Source organism: Saimiri boliviensis, chromosome 15 (assembly GCF_048565385.1).
Source record: "Saimiri boliviensis isolate mSaiBol1 chromosome 15, mSaiBol1.pri, whole genome shotgun sequence".
NCBI classification, from domain to species: domain Eukaryota; kingdom Metazoa; phylum Chordata; class Mammalia; order Primates; family Cebidae; genus Saimiri; species Saimiri boliviensis.
Window position 1 is genome coordinate 91,798,881 of NC_133463.1, and position 18,935 is coordinate 91,817,815.

At 49.5% G+C, this 18,935-nt stretch overlaps 1 protein-coding gene across 5 annotated transcripts in view; it reads left to right on the forward strand.

The window, feature by feature from the left end:
- The window catches only part of MROH1 (maestro heat like repeat family member 1), a 112,671-nt gene that overhangs the window by 47,998 nt on the left and 45,738 nt on the right, over positions 1-18,935 (forward strand). For all 5 annotated transcript variants that reach the window (XM_074387281.1, XM_074387282.1, XM_074387284.1 and 2 more), the window contains 2 exons: positions 4,476-4,554; positions 5,765-5,878. In XM_074387281.1, the coding sequence (XP_074243382.1) occupies positions 4,476-4,554; positions 5,765-5,878 (193 nt within the window). The remainder of the gene's footprint in view (positions 1-4,475; positions 4,555-5,764; positions 5,879-18,935) is intronic.

Consider the following 18,935-nt stretch of genomic DNA (forward strand, 5'->3'; position numbering starts at 1 on the left):
CCTGGCCTAAAATTCTTAACAACTAAGCTTTAATAGGAACTTCCTTAACTTAACAAAGTTTGTATACCTGAACCCTCAGTCTGTATCGTAACTGATGGGAAGTGTTATGCACATTCCCTGTAAGGTCAAGAACAGGAAGGCCTGCCTCTCACTGCAGATGGGGTCCTCTGCTGGTTCTGTAGGGAAAGAAAAGAACCAGAGAGGAAGGGAAGATGGTCGTTATTCATCACCTGTCCACCTTCCTGGCCAAACTATTAGGATAATTAGAAGTTCTGGCAAGGCATGGTGGCTCACCCCTGTAATCCCAGCACTTTGGGAGGCTGAGGTTGGAGGATCACTTGAACCCAGGAAGTTGAGGCTGCAGTGAGCCATGATCATGCCAGTGTTCTCCAGCCTGGGTGACAGAGTAAGACCTTGTCTCAAAAAAGAAAAAAAAGTTCTGCAAGGTTGCCAGTTACAAGACCAACCTACAAAAAAGCCAAGAGCGTTTTTCTATACCATTAGTGACCCGCTAGAAAGTATTAAAAAAACATTATCTACAATAACAACAGAAACTTATTTTTTGAGACAGTTTCACTTTTGTCCCCCAGGCTGGAGTACAGTGGTGTGATCTCGGCTCACTGCAACCTCTGCCTCCTGGGTTCAAGTGATTCTCCTGCCTCAGCCTCCTGAGTAGCTGGGATTACAGGCGCCTGCTACCACACCTGACTAATTTTTGTATTTTTAGTAGAGACGGGGTTTCACCATATTGGCCAGGCTCTTCTTGAACTCCTGATCTCAGGTGATCCACCTGCCTCAGCCTCCCAAAGTGCTAGGATTAAAGGTGTGACCCAACTCGCGTGGCTGACAACAGAAACTTATTAATAGCCAGGTGTCATGGTGCATGCCTGTGGTTCCAGCTACTCCAGAGTCTGAGTTGGGAGGACTGTTTGAGCCCAGGAGGTTGAGGCTGCAGTGAGCTGTGATCATGCCAGTGTATTCCAGTCTGGGAGACAGAGCAAGACCCTGTCTTTTTTAATAAGAAAAAGAAAAGGAACCGGTTATGTATAGGAATTAATGAAGAATATGCAAAAGCTCTATGGAGAAAAGGCTTACAATTCTAAAAACTGTAGTGAAAGAGAGATGTGGCGTAATATCATTTACACAGTCTGAGCGTGAACAAAACAATACAGATTCGCAAAAACTATGAAAACAAAAAGAGTGATTGTCCATATGGGGTGGCGTGGGAGTAGAGAATGGATTAAAAAGGAGATACGAATATACAAGAGCTGAGAAGGTGGGAAACTGTCTTATTTCCTATTCTTGAGCTATTCATTCATTTCTTTTGTTTTTCCATTGCATTTTAGGCTTTGTTCATATTGATTTGTAACTGTTAGTTATTTAATTTTTTTTAGCAACAGGGTTTTGCTCTGTCCTGCAGGCTGGAGTACAGGGATGTGATCATAGCTCACTGCAGCTTCCAACACCTAGGCTCATGGGATCCTCCTGCCTCTGCCTCCAGAGTAGCCGTAACTACAGGTGCACACCACCATGCCTGGCAGAGTCTAGATCAGGCGCAGTGGCTCACACCTGTAATCCCAGCACTTTGGGAGGCTGAGGGGGGCAGATCACCTGAGGTCAGGAGTTCGAGACCAGCCTGGCCAACATGGCAAAACGCTGCCTCTACTAAAAAATGCAAAAAATATTAGCCAGGCATGGTGGTATGTGCATGTAATCCCAGTTACTTGGGAGGCTGAGGCTGGAGAACCTCTTGAACTCAGGAGGCAGAGGTTGCAGTGAGCCAAGATTGCGCCATTGCACTCCAGCCTGGGCAACATAGTGAGACTCTGTTTCTTTCTTGAGATAGTCTTACTCTGTTGCCCAGGCTGGTCTCCAACTCCTGGCTTCAGGTGATCCTCTTGTCCCAGCCTCCCAAAGTATAGAGATTACAGGTGTGTGTGAAAATATTTGCTCCTACTTTGTCACTGATTCATTAATTCAGTTCTCGAGACAGGGTCTCGCCTAGTCACCCAGGCTGGAGTACAGTGGCGGTAACAGCTCACTGCAGCCTTGGCTTCCTAGGCTCAAGCGATCCTCCTGCCTCATCCCCTCCCTCGACCCCAGTAGCCAGGACCACACACACATGCTACTTTCTCCTTTATCTTTAAACTCTGTTTATGATCTTTTTTAGCCGTACAAAGTTGTTTAATTTTTACGTTATCATTTATCCATCTTTTATGTTATAGTTCAGGTTTTGTTATACATAGAAAAGCATTTCAAAATCAGTGATTAGCAGCTGGGCATGGTGGCTCAAAGCTGTAATCCCAGCACTTTGGGAGGCTGAGGCAGGTGAATCACGAGGTCAGGAGTTCGAGACTAGCCTGGCCAACATGGTGAAACACCATCTCTACTAAAAATACAAAAAATTAGCTGGGCATAGTGGTGGGTACCTGTAATCCCAGTTACTTGGGAGGCTGAGGCAGGAGAATCACTTGAACCTGGTAGGCAGAGGTTGCAGTGAGCCAGGATCGTGTCACTGTGCTCCAGTCCTGGCAACAGAGTAAGACTGTCTCAAAAAAAAATAAAAGAAAAAAAAAATTCAGTGATTGTTGTTTTCTGAATTCTCCCAATTTTCCTTCCACTATTATTGGTATTATTATTATTTCGAGACAGAGTCTGCCACTCTGTTGCCCAGGCTGGAGTGCAGTGCTGCACTCTTGACTCACTGTAACCTCCACCTCCCAGGTTCAAGTCATTCTCCTGCCTCAGCCTCCCAAGTGGCTGGGATTACAGGCGTGTGCTACAACGCCCGGCTAATTTGTGTATTTTTAGTAAAGATGGGGTTTCACCATGTTGGCCAGGCTGGTCTCGAACTCCTGACCTCAAGTGATCCACCTGTCTTGGCCTCCCAAAGTGCTGGGATTACAGGTGTGAAACTCTGCACCTGGCCCCCTACGCTTTTATTATTGAATCTGGGATTTATTTTAGGTAAGGAGTGAGAATCCAACTGTATCTTTTTCCATATGAATACCCATATGCATTAGTTATATATTGCAGTGTAACCAAGTACCACAAAACTTACCACCTTAAAACAACAACAGCTATTATCTCACAGTGGGTCCAGAGAGTGAGAGCAGCTCAGAGGGTCGCTCCAACTTCGGGTCCCTTGTTAGTTTATAGCCATTCATGCTGTCGGTCTGGGCCGCGCCATCTAAGGCTCGGCTGGGGCTGGAGGATCTGCTTCTAAGGCTGTTCATTCGCATGGCTGTTGGCTGAAGGCCCTAGTTCCTCACCATATCGATCTCTCCGTAAGGCTGATTAAGTGTCCTCACACCATGGTGGCTGCTTCCTGCAGGGCAGGTGATCTGAAAGAGCGGGCAGGAAGCTGCAGCCTCTTATGATCATACTTCTTCTTTATAGTAGAAATGACAAGCAGATAGCAGGGAACCTAGGGCCGAGCCCTGGGGCCAAATCCTCCACCTCACTATGCTTCCTCACAGTTTTCTAAGAACCCAGGTTGGGCTGCAGCCCTGTGGGCCTGGGGCCTTTGCTGTGGTTACCTCTCTGGCTCATAGGAGGACTCTGCTGAAGAATTGCTTTGGAACCCTTTGTTCAGAGACCCTGTCAGCGCCCTTTGCTGACCTGCGAGTAGGGACGGAGGATGTCATACCTGGATTAGTGAGGGGTACTTCAGCATCACTGTTAAGGCACCGTGGAGCCCAGAGAGGCCTCTGCCAACAGCCTTAGTGTTTTATTGTTGTTTGTTCATTTCTTTGTTTGAGACAGGGTCTCTTGGACATGTCTTTATAGCAATGTAAAAAAAAAGAAAAGAAAAGAGAGACAGGGTCTCGCTCTGTCACCAGGCTGGAGAGCAGTAGCGCCATCAGAGCTCACTGCAGCCTCAACCTTTTGGGCTTAAGCAGTCCTCCCACTTCGGCCTCCTGAGTAGCTGAGACCACAGGCTGCACCACCACGCCCAGCCAACAGCCTTAGTTTTTGCTTTTTACCAATTCGAGTATTTTTTTCTTATGACTTTAAACAGGTGGACTCCAGAAGTTTTGGGTTCCAGTGCTTTATGCTTTCCAGCCTGGGTTCCAGGCATCATGCCCATGGGAGACACTCATCTCTAGTAAAAAATGTCTCTTGGGAATCTGTTCTCCTGCTGCTGATAGGAGGGGTGGAGGGTGGTAGAACAGGATGTGTCCCTGAAGACTTCACAGCAGCTGTGTGTCTGCCTGTTGCTGTCTGTCTCCCTCCTCTTTCCCACTGTAAGGAAATGGGGCTGGTCCTGGAGCACCTCTGAGTACAGAGGGTGAGACTGTTCTGCACCCAGGGCCTGGATGAGGAAGAGCCTGGAGCTCCTGCTGCCTGCTGTAGGCGTGGGGTGGAAACTTGGAGCCCTCTGCCCAGCTGCCCAGACCCAGAATCATCAGAGAGCAGGATCCTTTCTTCTGGCCTCTCTGGGTCTGTAACCTCTGCCCCTGTTCCTGGAGCAGATCTGTGTGCCTGTGGAGTCCTCAAGCCCCCTGGTGATGAGCAACCAGAAGGAGGTGCTGCGCTGCTTCACTGTGCTGGGTGAGTGGGAGGCCCAGCGTTGCCCACCGGGACCTGCGGTCATTTGTGGGGTCACCGTGTGCTGCGTGTGGAGGGTAGCAGTGGCTGGGGTATTGGTTGGGGATGAGGAGGCCTCTGTTTCCACCTCTTCTGGGTCTGCCTGTGTCTCCAGGTCCTCTGGACCAGGGCCTGGGCAGCGGTTACAGCCTGGAACATTGTTCTCCTGAGAGTAGTGTGCTGCTGCCCTGCCCAAATCCTTGGGGGCCTCCAGTCACGGTCTGGTCCCGGCATTTCCTACCTGCCCCCCGCCCACCTGCTCCTCTGCACCCCATCTCTGGTTCCATGGCCCACTCTCTGCTCCCCCAGGTGGCGTGTGGCTGCTGGCCCTCGTTGCCTGCCCAGCCTCCCATGACCCACCTGGAGGTGCTATACCTCCTGTCACCCCCCAACTTGATGCTGTCCTGTGCCTTGCCAGGCCCTCATAGCCAACCTGGAGGGGCAGCAGATGGTGTGAGGAGGGGTCCTGCTTGTACTTGGGGCCGTCACCTTGCTGGGGCCACTGGAACTGGCCAGGCAGGCGGGGGCCCCCCACCTGCACCAGCGTCTGCCCTTACACAAGTCCCGCAGGAAGGGTGTGGGGAGACTGACGCAGACAGGCTGGGGGCAGGCTTGTGGCGGGCGGAGGGACCACAGGTCTGATGCCCAGGCAGAGCAGGCCTCCGGAGCCCACCTGGAATGGGGATGGCACTGGGCAGCAGCTGCAGCGAGGCCTGGTAAGTGGGTGAGGGAGCTGCCGCAGTCGTTGCCAGAGAGCTTCTAGAGTTAGGGCTGCATTAGCCCTGCTTGGGCTGGTGGTCTGTGTTCTTGACAGTCGAGTCCCCTTGAGCCTTAGATGGGCCTGGAGTCAGGAGACTCAGGAGGGGCCATTGAGGGCCCTCTTGTGGGCCCCCCTCTGAGTTGGAGAAGCTGAGACAAGCACCAGTGTGCTGGGTGGGCCAAGATTTGAGTCCCTGCATGCTCTGGGTGGTGCTGATGCTGTAGGGTAAGGGCCATGTGCTCCGACCCTGCCTTAAACAAGGACATCAGAGCCCAGTGATTAGGTGGCCCCAGCTTCTCACCTTCACACAGTGACACTGTCCTGGCTCCTCCCCTGTGCTGGGAAGTAGGAGGATGCTGTGTATAGGGATGAACAAGGTGACATTGAGCCTAACCTGTACCTGTTGCCCTGCAGCCTGCAACTCGCCTGACCGCCTACTGGCGTTCCTGCTTCCCAGGCTGGACACTAGCAATGAGAGGACCCGCGTGGGCACCCTGCAGGTGGTCAGACATGTCATCAATTCGGCTGGTGAGTGCCTTCACGCTAGCTTGGACCCCACCCCGGCCATGTCCAGGGTGGAGCAGGTCCTGGCAGATGTTGTCCCTCTAGGTGACACCCCGGCCATGGCCAGGGTGGAACAGGTCCCGGCAGATGTCGTTCCTCTAGGTGACACCCCGGCCATGTCCAGGGTGGAGCAGGTCCCGGCAGATGTCGTTCCTCTAGGTGACACCCCGGCCATGGCCAGGGTGGAGCAGGTCCCGGCAGATGTCGTTCCTCTAGGTGACACCCCGGCCATGGCCAGGGTGGAGCAGGTCCCGGCAGATGTCGTTCCTCTAGGTGACACCCCGGTCATGTCCAGGGTGGAGCAGGTCCTGGCAGATGTTGTCCCTCTAGGTGACAGGACCATTCTGCTTTGAATTCTCTAGAAAGATTTCCCTACTTTCTATTTTGTAAAATTTCAAACTTTTTGAAATGTTATAAGAATGTTACCTGTCTACCCTTCACCAGATGGTGGTGGTTCATGCTTGCTTTGACAGCTGGCTGCAGACACCGAGTGTGGCCACACTCCCCACGTGACTGTGCCTCTGAGAGCTCCCAGAGCCTCAGACAGCCATTCCCGAGCTGCTGCAGCTCATTCTGGGATCAATTCCAAGACATTCTTTGGTTTAGTTTGGTTGTCTCTTAGACTTCTTTGCCTGAGAAGAACCTTTTTACTGTTTGTTTGGTTGTTTTTTTTGGGGATGGAATCTCACTCTGTTGCCCAGGCTGGAATGCAAAGACATGATCTTGGCTCACTGAAACCTCCGTCTCCTGGGTTCAAGCAATTCTCCTGCCTCAACCTCTCCAGTAGCTGGGACTACAGGCATGAGCCACCACACCTGGCTAATTTTTGTATTTTTAGTAGAGATGGGGTTTCACCATATTGGCCAGGCTGGTCTCGAACTCCTGACTTTGTGATCTGCCCTGCCTTAGCCTCCCAAAGTGCTGGGATTACAGTGAGCCACCGTGCCCAGCCCTTTTTACTCTTTAAGAGATAAGGAGGCCAGTTGTTTTGTACAGTGTCCCTCGATTTACATATGTGTGATGGGGTCTTCACAGTTAGACTAAAACTTCACATTTCCTTGTTTTAAGACGTTATTTAATTTGTTTTTTTTTTTTTTTTTTTTTTGAGGCAGAGTCTCACTCTGTCAGCAGGCTGGAGTGCAGTGGTGTGATCTTGGCTCACTTGCAACCTCCGCCTCCTGGGTTCAGGCAATTCTCCTGCCTCAGCCTCCTGAGTAGCTGGGACTACAGGCGTGCACCACCACGCCCAGCTAATTTTTGCATTTTTTTAGTAGAGACGGGGTTTCACCACGTTGGCCAGGATGGCCTGGATCTCCTGACCTCGTGATCCGCCGGCCTCGGCCTCCCTAAGTGCTGGCATTACAGGTGCGAGCCACCGCGCCCGGCCTTAAGGCTAACCGAAGTGATTAGTAACAAGCCTGAGAAACATACCATTTTTCACAGGTGAGCTTCTGCTTTCCAGCGTGGCTCTTCCGCAGTGGCCATGGCCCGCCGGCCCTGCTCAGTCTGTGAGCTAGGGAGCTTTCATGGGTTATAAAAGCAAAGAGGGACCGCATGTGACCCACAAAGCCTAAACTGTTTTCTGTCTGCCCTTTTTAGAAGCGGCACCCTGCCCCCCGTCCTGTGAGTTCACTATCAGTCAGGTGCTGGGTTGCAAACAGCCACCACGGGAGGCCCGTAGAGCTCTGGGACATGTGGGAGCAGCTTGAGAAAGCAGGAGGGCCGAGGGGGGATGGGCAGACGGGGCCACAGTGTGAGATGTCACCAGGCTAGGACACCCGCAGCGGCCCCTGCCCCGCTGGAGGCAGCCTGAGGTGCTGCTGCTTTGGGCCTGCCCAGACTTAAGAGCCCAGGGTAGTGCTGTGGTGGGCTGGATAGAGGCTGGGGGGAGGGAAGTGCAGGCTCTCTGTGGGGGGGGCGGGGAGGGGAGCGCCCGCTCTGTGGGGGGGGCGGGGAGGGGAGCGCCCGCTCTGTGGAGGGGCGGGGAGGGGAGCGCCCGCTCTGTGGGGGGGCGGGGAGGGGAGCGCCCGCTCTGTGGGGGGGGCGGGGAGGGGAGCGCCCGCTCTGTGGGGGGGCGGGGAGGGGAGCGCCCGCTCTGTGGGGGGGCGGGGAGGGGAGCGCCCGCTCTGTGGGGGGGGGGGCGGGGAGGGGAGCGCCCGCTCTGTAGGGGGGGGGGCGGGGAGGGGAGCGCCCGCTCTGTGGGGGGGGGGGCGGGGAGGGGAGCGCCCGCTCTGTGGGGGGGGGGCGGGGAGGGGAGCGCCCGCTCTGTGGGGGGGGCGGGGAGGGGAGCGCCCACTGTCTGTAGGGGCAGAGAGGGAGTGCCTGCTCTCTATGGAAAGGCTCTGTGGGGAGCACTTGCTCTCTGTAGAAAGGCTAGGAGGGGAGTAGGCTCACTGTAGGGGCGGGAGAGAGGAGCACCTACTCTTTGTAGGTGCGGGGTGGGGGCACCTGCTCTCTATGGAAAGGCTAGGAGGGGAGAACCTGCTCTCTGGAGGGGCGGGGAGGGGCGGGGAGGGGCGGGGAGGGGCGCCGCCTGCTCCCTGTAGAGGGGCTGAGAAGGCCCCTGTGGCTTCCACACAGAGAAGGGCTGCTCTGGTTAGGGGTCCCTGGGGAAGGGAGCCTCAGGAGCAGAGGGTGTGGCAGCCCCACCGAAAATAAAGCGTCTGCATCAGCAGCACGCACTCAGCCTCTGGTGGTAGAAGGCACCCTTGAGACAGGTGCACTTTTTCCCCATTTACCTGACAGGGCTGGCATCTGAAGTGGCATCTTATGGAATTCTTAGTGCCAATGCTCTTGTTAGAGGCGCGTTTTTCCATTCAAAGTTCAGCACTTTATGGGATTAACCAAGCTCAGTTTTCCTTTGTTAATTCATCAATTACATTTATTATTTTCAGAATTCACTTTGTTTTCCCCTATATTTCATTATTTTCCTTGAAGTTCTTTCTCTGTGCATTTACATACACAGAAGTGCATGTACGCAAGGGAATAATTTTTTCTTAACCAAATGATATAGTTCAAAACATACTTTTTTCACTGGCTAGTATATTTTAGAGAACTTTTAACGTCAGCATGTGTACATCCGTGTCACTTTCTTTGTTTTGAGATAAGGTCTCATTCTGTCGCCGAGGCTGGAGTGCAGTGGTGCAATCACAGCTCACTGCAGCCTTGAACTCCACTCAAGCAATTGATGGTCTCCATCTCTCAACCTTGTGATCCACCCACCTTGGCCTCCAAAAGTGCTGGGATTACAGGTGTGAGCTGCCACACCTGGCCCCTGTTCAGTTCTTTTGCCCATTTTGATTGGCTGATAGAGACGGCCTCACTGTTACCCAGGCCGGAGATCAGGGCTGTGATCATAACTTACTGCAGCCTCGGCCTCCTGGGCTCAAGCGATCCTTCCGCCCTGGCCTCCAGAGTGGACTGGGTCACAGGAGTGTACTACCATGCCCAGCTGTTGTCCAATTAACAATTGGGCTGTTTGTCATTTTATTATTTTCGTAGTGTTCTTCGTTGGATACATAGAGACATAAATCTATGTTTTTATGATTAGTACCTTTATGTCTAAGAAAGCTTTGGCTGCCAGAAGTCATGAAGATATTCTTCTATATTTTCTTTTAGATGCTTTATTGCTTGAGCTTGCAAATTTATGTCTATAACGTATCTTTTACTAATTTTGAGTGTGGGTGAAATGTAGGAGGCAAGGTTTTTTAAAATTAATTATTATTGTTATTTTTTGAGACAGAGTTCGCTCTTGTTGCCCAGACTGGAGTGCAGGGGCACAATCTCAGCTCACTGCAGCCTCCACCTCCCAGCTTCAAGCAGTTCTCTGCTTCAGCCTCCCAAGTATCTGAGATTACAGGCAAGCCTCATCATACATGGCTCATTTTGTATTTTTAGTAGAGACGGGGTTTTGCCATGTTGGTCAGGCTGGTCTCCAACTCCTGTAATCTCAGGTGATCCTCCCACCTCGGCCTCCCAAAGTGCTGAGATTGTTTGGGATGAGCCACATTCCTGGCCTGCAAGGTTGTTTTTGTATGGATGTCCAGTTGTTCCAGTCTTACTTGTTGAGAAGACTACTTTCTCCATTGAATTGCTTCTGTCCCTTGGTAGAAGATCAAGTAACCTTATATATTAGTTTAACAGCTCCAGTAACAAAGTACCACAGACTGCGTGGTGGGGTTTTCTTTTCTATCACCCCGATCTCTGTTTTATCTTCACGTGCACTTTTCCTGCATGCCTGTCTGTATCCCTATATCCCCCTTTTATAAGGGCACCAGCCATATTGGATGAAGGGCCCATCCTACTCCACTGTGACCCCCTCTCAACTCATTACTTCTGCAGTGACTGTTTCCAAGTAAGGCCACATTCTGAGGTACAGGGATTGGGATTTGCACATAGAAATTTTGAGGCCACAATTCAACTTATACCATCATGTCTTAGTGGGTTATTTCAAGACTATTACTTCCTTACACCAATATGACATTTTCTCCTTTTTTCTTTTTTCTTTTTTGAAACAGAGTCTTACTTTGTCACCCAGGTTAGAAGCACAGTCTTGGCTCACTGCAACCTTTGCCTCCTGGATTCAAGAAATTCTACTGCCTCAGGCTCCTGAGTAACTGGAATGGTGCATGTCACCATGCCTGGCTAATTTTTGTATTTTTAGTAGAGGCAGGGTTTTATATTGGCCAGGCTGGTCTTGAACTTGTAATCTTAGGTGATCCAACTGCCTCAGCCTCCCAAAATGCTGGGATTACAAGCGTGAGCCACCGTGTCCAGGCTTTTTTTTTTTTTTTTTTTTTTTTTTTTTTGTGTGTGTGTGGTATTTTTAATAGAGGCGGAGTTTCACCATGTTGGTCAGGCTGGTCTTGAACTCCTGGACTCAAGTGATCTACCCGCCTAAGCCTCCCAAAGTTCTGGTATTACAGGCCAATATCACACTTTAATTGTTTTAGTTTTATCGTAAATCTTTAAATCTGGTAGAGGATGTCCTTCAACTTTGTTCTTCTTCAAGATTGTTCATCCCCACTGAAAAATCTTTATTATAAAAGAAATCACGGAAGGGCACAGTGGCTCACGCCTGTAATCCCAACACTTTGGGATGCTGCAACAGGCAGATCACCTCATTCTAGGAGTCTGAGACTAGCCTGGAAAACATGGTGAAACCCTGTCTTTACTAAAAATACAAAAAGTTAGCCGGTGTGGTAGCATGCATCTGTAGTCCTAGCTACTCTGGAGACTGAGGTGAGAGGATCACCTGAGCCCAGGGAGGTGGAGGCTGCAGTGAGCTGTGATGGTGCCACTGCATTTCAGCCTTGGCTAGAGTGAAACCCTGTGTCAAAAGAAAGAAAGAAAGAAATGACATGTAGAAACCACATAAAACAAATGTGTAACTTATCATTCTAAGACAACACCATCAAATCCACCACCAGCTCTTTTGAAGTTGCCACTGACACACCCCTCTTTGCATTCTATTCCAGTCACTGTTCTTCACTCCCCAACAAGTAACAGCTGTCCTGATTTTTATAGTCATTGCTCCCTTGTGATTAGCTGTGTCCACTTTAAAAGCCTATGTACGGCTGGGCGAAGTGGCTCATGCCTTGTAATGCTAGCACTTTTTTTTTTTTTTTTTTGAGTTGGAGTTTCGCTCTTGTTACCCAGGCTGGAGTGCAATGGCGTGATCTCGGCTCACCGCAACCTCCGCCTCCTGGGTTCAAGCAATTCTCCTGCCTCAGCCTCCTGAGTAGCTGGGATTACAGGCACGTGCCACCATTCCCAGCTTATTTTTTGTGTCTTTAGTAGAGACGGGGTTTCACCATGTTGACCAGGATGGTCTCGATCTCTCGACCTCGTGATCCACCCGCCTCGGCCTCCCAAAGTGCTGGGATTACAGGCTTGAGCCACCGCGCCCGGCCTTTTTTTTTTTTTAAATAGAGTCTTGCTCTGTCACCAGGCTGGAGTGCAATGGCGCAATCTCGGCTCACTGCAAACCCTGCCTCCCAGGTTCAAGCAATCGATTCTTCTGTCTCAGCCTCCTGAGTAGCTGGCATTACAGACACACACCACCACGCCCAGCTAATTTTTGTATCTTTAGTAGGGACGGGGTTTCACCATATTGGCCAGGCTGGTGTCAAACTCCTGACCTCATGATTGACCCACCTCGGCCTCCCAAAGTGCTGGGATTATAGATGTGAGCTGCCATGCCTGGCAATGCTGGCACTTTGGGAGGCCGACGCAGGTGGATCACTTAAGGTCAGGAATTTGAGACCAGCCTGGCCAATATGGTGAATCTCCATCTCTACTAAAACTACAAAAATTAGCTGGTGTGGTGGCAGGTGTTTGTAATCCCAGCTACTTGGGAGGCTGAGACAAATTGCTTGAACCTAGGAGGTGGAGGTTGCAGTGAGCTGAGATCATGCCACTGCACTCCAGCCTGGGTGAAAGAGCCAGACACCGTCTCAAAAAAAAAAAAAAAAGTTTACATATACAGGCTGGATGCAGTGGCTCACATCTGTAATACCAGCACTTTGGGAGGCTGAGGTGGGCAGATCCCTTGAGGCCAGGAGTTCAAAACCAGCCTGGACAACATGGCAAAACCCTGTCTCTGCTAAAAATACAAAAATTAGCTGGGTGTAGTGGCACACACCTGTCCTTGCTACTCAGGAGGCTGAGACACGAGAATCGCTTGAGCCTGGGAGACAGAGTTTGCAGTGAGCCCCAGTCGTGCCACTGTGCTCCAGCCTGGGCAACAGAGCAAGATTCTGTCTCAAAAAAAAAAAAACACAAAAAACAAAAAACAAAAAAAAATTATATATAGATAATATATAAATATATTTCTATATATATTTAAGTCTTTTTTTCGAGGCTTGACCATTGGTGATTTTGTTTATTTTTAGTGTGGTAAAATAACATAAAACTTACCATCTTTATCATTTTTGTGCAAACACTTCAGTAGGGTTAAGTACATTCAAATTGTTAGGCAACTGTCACCACCGTTGGCCTCCAGAACGCTTTTCATCTTGCAAAACTGAAACTCCTTCCCTGTGAAACAGCAACTTTCCGTATTAAGTCCCTCATAAGCTACAGATTCCCCTCCATTCTTCTCTTTCTCTTATAATTTATCTAGAGAAGAGACCAGGTGTGGTGGCTCACGCCTGTAATCCCAGCACTTTGGGAGGCTGAGGCAGGCAGATCATGAGGTCAAGAGATCACGACCATCCTGGTCAACATGGTGAAACCCGGTCTCTACTAAAAATATAAAAATTAACTGGGCGTGGTGGTGCCCGCCTGTAGTCCCAGCTACTCTAGAGGCTGAGGCAGGCGAATCACTTCAACCCAGGAGATGGAGGTTTCGGTGAGCCGAGATTATGCCATTGCACTCCAGCTTGGGCCACATGAGCAAAACTCCGTCTTAAAGTAAACAACCTGGCTGTTTGTTCTGCGGATTTTCTCATCATTGAGTTCTGCTGACTGCATTGTCAAGGTGCAAGTCAACATGTTTCTTTGCCATCCGAATTTCTTGCACATTGGCAGCTAGATTAAGGAACAGATTCGGACTCAAGTTTAGTCCCTTGGGCAAGATGATAGGGGCCACGTGATATGTGGAGTTCTCTCTTTTGAGCATACGTCTTAGCAGCATTGATGCTGAATGCCTATACCCATTAATTAATTAATTGGAAGGGGTTAATACTGGAATTCTATCATTTTTTTTCATTGATTAAGTGGAACACCTTGACAAAGAGATACTTTCTTGGGAGACCAAGGCAAGCGGTTTACCTGAGGTCAGGAGTTCAAGACCAGCCTGGCCAACATGGTAAAATCCTGTCTCTACTAAAAATATGAAAAATTAGCCAGGTGCAGTGGTACGTACCTATAATCCCAGCTACTTGGGAGGCTGAGGCAGAAGAATCCCTTGAACCCAGGAGGTGGAGGTTGCAGTGAGCCAAGATCGCACCACCTCCAGCCTGGGCAATGAGCGAATCTCCGTCTCAAAAAAAAAAAAAAAAAAAAAAAAAAGAGCAGTTTAGCCCTTGATTCTTTAGTGTTGTTATTTGTCGGTTTTTCAGTGTAGTGGATTGGTTCCCTGTCACCCTGCAAAGGTGGTTGGGAAGGACACGTTTGATGCTTCGATGCAGTGCAGTCATCACCATTATCGAAGCTCCGATTGTCTGTCTTGGGCGAGTGGCAGTCTCTTGAGATCTGAATTCTTCTGACGCTTTGGCAGCTCATGTTTTAGGCTTCTTTCATCTGTTTCTTGCTTCAGATGTGAAATCAGTCATTTCTACAAAAAAAAACCTGGTTCCTTTTCGTGAGAAACTGCCTTTTTTTTTTTTTTTTTTTAATAGAAATGATCTTGTTTTGTTGCCCAGGCTGGAGTGTAGCAGCTCAAACATGGCTCAATGCAGCCTAAACCCCTGGGCTTAAGGGATCCTCCTGTCTCAGCCTCCCAAGTAGCTGGGACTTGCAGGTGCACACCACCATGCCCGGCTAATTTTTTAACTTTTTGTAGAGATGGGGTCTTACTATGTTGCCCAGGCTGGTCCTGAACTCCTGGGCTCAAGTGATCCATGGTGCTGGCATTACAGGTATGAGTCACTGCACCTAGGCAAGAAGTTGCCTTTTCAGACAGTAGTCTGTTTCTGGAGGGCTCATTACTTCTGGATGGTTACCATTCCTGGGCCTTATCAGTAGACAGAGCTAGGACATCTCTATCAGCAGATAGGTAATACCTTATGAGTTCATGTTGATACTTCAGAGTTAACATGTAGACCTCACAGATTTTAACCTCTTTTCCATTACATCTTTTTGCCAGAGTCTTGCTCTGTTGCCCAGGCCAGAGTGCAGCTGTGCAACGGTGGGATCTTGGCTCACTGCAACCTCTGCTTCCCATGTTCAAGCGACTCTAGTGCCTTAGCCTCCCTAGTAGCTGGGACTATAGGCATGCACCACCACAGCTGGTTAATTTTTGTATTTTTAGTACAGATGGGGTTTCACCATGTTGGCCAGACATCTTGAACTCCTGGCCTCAAGTGATCCACCCACCTCAGCCTCCCAAAGTGTTGAGACTACAGGCATGAGCTGCCACATCTAACCTCTTTTCTGTTACAACTATATCTCTGTTCTCAAGAATCCAGTTCTCAAGGTTAATAGAAGTGGACTATCCCATAATTGTTCATTTGTTTTATCTCTGTTACAGACACAGCACATACACTAGAATAATACTGATGTTGCCCTCACCCATCACATGACCGAAAACATGCACTCTCCCACAGTCTGTTGATCTAACAGCTGTGCCCCACGTCTGTGTCTTTCGAGTAGCCATGGCTGTTACATCACGTGCTCTCCCTTCTCTGCCTTCTTGGTGTTGGCTCCGCAGGCAGTCGCACGTGGGATGCTCTGCCCCATCCTCCGTTCATGGCTCTCTGCTGCTCTTGTTGTCCAAAGCTCATTCTCTACAGGTTCCATGGGAAGGGCTCATGGGAACATGATCCTAGATCTCATGCTTGCTGATCATAGTTTATTTGTGCCTTTTATATTTGGTAGTTTGGCTGATTATAGGATTCTTGGCTGACATTTCCTTGAGTGTCTTAAAAGTTATTCCTTGTTCTTCTGGCAGAAAGTTGCCACATTTAGCAAAAACAAACAAACAGGATTCCCCAAATATTGTCTGGGACATTTTGTACTGAAACATTATTTGTTGGGCTGAGAGCAGTGGTTCACGTTTGTAAATCCCTGTACTTTGGGAGACCAAGGCCGGCAGATCAGTTGAGGGCAGGAGTCCAAGATCAGCCTGGGTAACATGGTGAAACCCCATCTCTATTAAAAATACTAAAATTATCTGGACATTGTGGCTCATACCTGTAATCCCAGCTACTCAGGAAACTGAACCAGGAGGATCACTTGAGCCTGGGAGGCAGAGGTTGCAGTGAGCCAAGGTTGCACCACTGCATTCCATCCTGGGCAACAGAGCAAGACTCCATCTAAAAAAAAAAAAAGTTATTCATTGTTTATCTGAAATTCAAATTTAACTGAGCATCCCATATTTTATCTGGCAACCCTATTCTGGCACAAAGCATTGTTATCCAAGTCTGATGATAATCTTAATTTTCTATCCTCTTAGATGCCATGTTTTTTTGTTTGTTTCTTTGTTTTGTTTTTGTTTTCAGATGTCTAAAAGATGTTCTTCTTTTTCTTTAAAATACAGTGATTTCACTAGAATATCCTGTTGTTGGTCATTCTTGGCCGTGCCCTGAAGTTGGAACAGTACCCTGCTCCTCCCCACAGCCTTTCCGTTCCCACCAGCTCCCAGGGCCATCCTCCCACCAGGGACCCCTCTGTGGCCACAGCAGGCCTCCTGATGGTGGCGGCTCTTCCAGCCTGGACTCATCTTTCTGCGGCTCCTGCATAGCCAGCTCTCTTCCTTGGGGTCTTAGCTCCAGTGCCACTTTTCAGAATAGTCCCTGGTATTGGCCGCCTCTTCAGACACGACGTTCTCATGGGTCTGTTTCTCAGCCTCTCGTCCGCACCTCTCATGATGCTGTTACAGTGTGTGGTGATCTTACTTACAGTCCGGATGTCTTTGTGTCTTTTGCATTAGGACAGGAGCCACTTGAGGGCAGGCCACGTCTGCCTTATAAAGGGCCTGGCAGGGAGTTGGCCTCGGCATAAACTTGAGGAATGAGTAAAATAATGCAGGTAAACCACACTGCATGTGAAGTGTTATCGGTGGCCGTAGCTTTGGGTTTTTCCTTTGTGCTTTTTAGTTCATTTGTTGTCTTGAATCTCAGGGACGTGGGCCTGGATGGGCCCGAGTCCTTAGCCGCACCCTGGCTTGTGTTCTGCGTTCTCTCGTGTGGGGCTGTGCGCCCCCCAGCCATTGTGCCCCTTGTCTCCTCTTCTGGGTGGTGACTGCTCATGGCTCAGGTCCGTTTTTCTATTGGGTTGTTGTTTATATTCTTTTTTTTTTTTTTTTTTTTTTTTGAGACGGAGTTTCGCTCTTGTTACCCAGGCTGGAGTGCAATGGCACGATCTCGGCTCACTGCAACCTCCGCCTCCTGGGCTCAGGCAATTCTCCTGCCTCAGCCTCCTGAGTAGCTGGGATTACAGGCACGCGCCACCATGCCCAGCTGATGTTTTGTATTTTTAGTAGAGACAGGGTTTCACCATGTTGACCAGGATGGTCTCGATCTCTCGACCTCGTGATCCACCCGCCTCGGCCTCCCAAAGTGCTGGGATTACAGGCTTGAGCCACCGCGCCCGGCCTTGTTGTTTATATTCTTTAACTTTTTGCATTAGTGTTCTCTAGAGGGACAGAACTAATAGGATAGATGTATATATAAAGGGGAGTTTATTAAGGAGTGTTGACTCACACGATCACAAGGTGAGGTCCTACAGTAGGCCGTCTGCAGACGGAGGAGCAAGGAAGCCAGTCCGAGTCCCAAAGCTGAAGAATGTGGAGTCCGACGTTTGAGGACAGGAAGCATCCGGCACGGGAGAAGGATGGAGGCCAGATGCTAAACCAGTCTGGTCTTTCCCTATTCTTCTGCCTGCTTTCATTCTGGCCCTGCTGGCAGCTGATTAGATGGTGCCCACCCAGACTGAGGGTGGATATGCCTCCCCCGGTCCACTGACTCAAATGTGAATCACGTGTGGCAACACGCTCACAGACACACCCAGGAACAATACTTTGCCTCCTTTAGTCCAGTCAACTTGACGCTCAGTATTAACCATCACACTTTTTTTTTTTGAGATGGACTCTCACTCTGTTGCCCAGGCTGGCATGTAATGACACGATCTCGGCTCACTGCAACCTCCGCCCCCTGGGTTCAAGCAATTCTCCTGCCTCAGCCTCCCAGGTAGCTGGGATTACAGACACATGCCACCATACCTGGCTAATTTTTGTAATTTTAGTAGAGACGGGGTTTCACCATGTTGGTCAGGCCAGTCTCGAACTCCTGACCTCGTAATCCACTCATCTCAGCCTCCCAAAGTGCTGAGATTACAGGCATGAGACACCACGCCCAGCCTATTGTTAAGTTATTATGTGTGAATCAGTGTAAGAAAATGATTGCATATTGAGCTGGGTGTGGTGGCTTATGCCAGTAATTCCTGTGCTTTTGGAGGCCAAGGTGGGAGGATTGAGACCAGGAGTTTGAGACCAGCCTGAGCAACATAGTGAGATCCCATCACTTTAAAAAAAAAGATTGTTTATTGGTAACATAAATTTAGTCAGGAGTCATGGAGGTGGCAGACAACCACAGACTGTCCACGTAGGTGGCTGAAAGAGTAACAGCTTTGCTTTCTAACTCTTCAGTGAACACAAACTTCATTTTGTGCACAAAATTTTAGAAATCTTATATGAAATTACCTCCAAGCTGTAAGGTATATATGAGGCATAAATGAACTTTGTGTTTAGACTTGGGCTCGCTGGGCGCGGTGGCTCAAGCCTGTAATCCCAGCACTTTGGGAGGCTGAGGCGGGTGAATCACGAGGTCAAGAGATCGAGACCATCCTGGTCAACAAGGTGAAACCCCGTCTCTACTAAAAATACAAAACATTAGCTGGGCATGGTGGTGCGTGCCTGTAATCCCAGCTACTCAGGAGGCTGAGGCAGGAGAATTGCCTGAACCCAGGAGGCGGAGGTTGCGGTGAGCCGAGACTGCGCCATTGCACTCCAGCCTGGGTAACAAGAGCGAAACTCCGTCCCAAAAAAAAAAAAAAAAAAAAAAAAAGACTTGGGCTCCATCTTCAGGAAATCTCATTGTGTATAAGCAAATATTTCAAGCTCTGAAAGGCCCCAAAATCTGAAACACATCTGGTCCCAGGCATTTGAGATAACAGATTCTCAACCTGTCCAAGCTAAACGTTCGCAGAACACATAGGTGGGTTTAAGAAGTTATGTTTGAGGCTGGACATGGTGGCTCACGCCTGTAAGCCCAGCACTTTGGGAGGCCGAGGCAGGTGGATCACCTGAGGTTGGGATTTGAGACCAGCCTGACTAGCACAGAGAAACCCCTTTTCTACT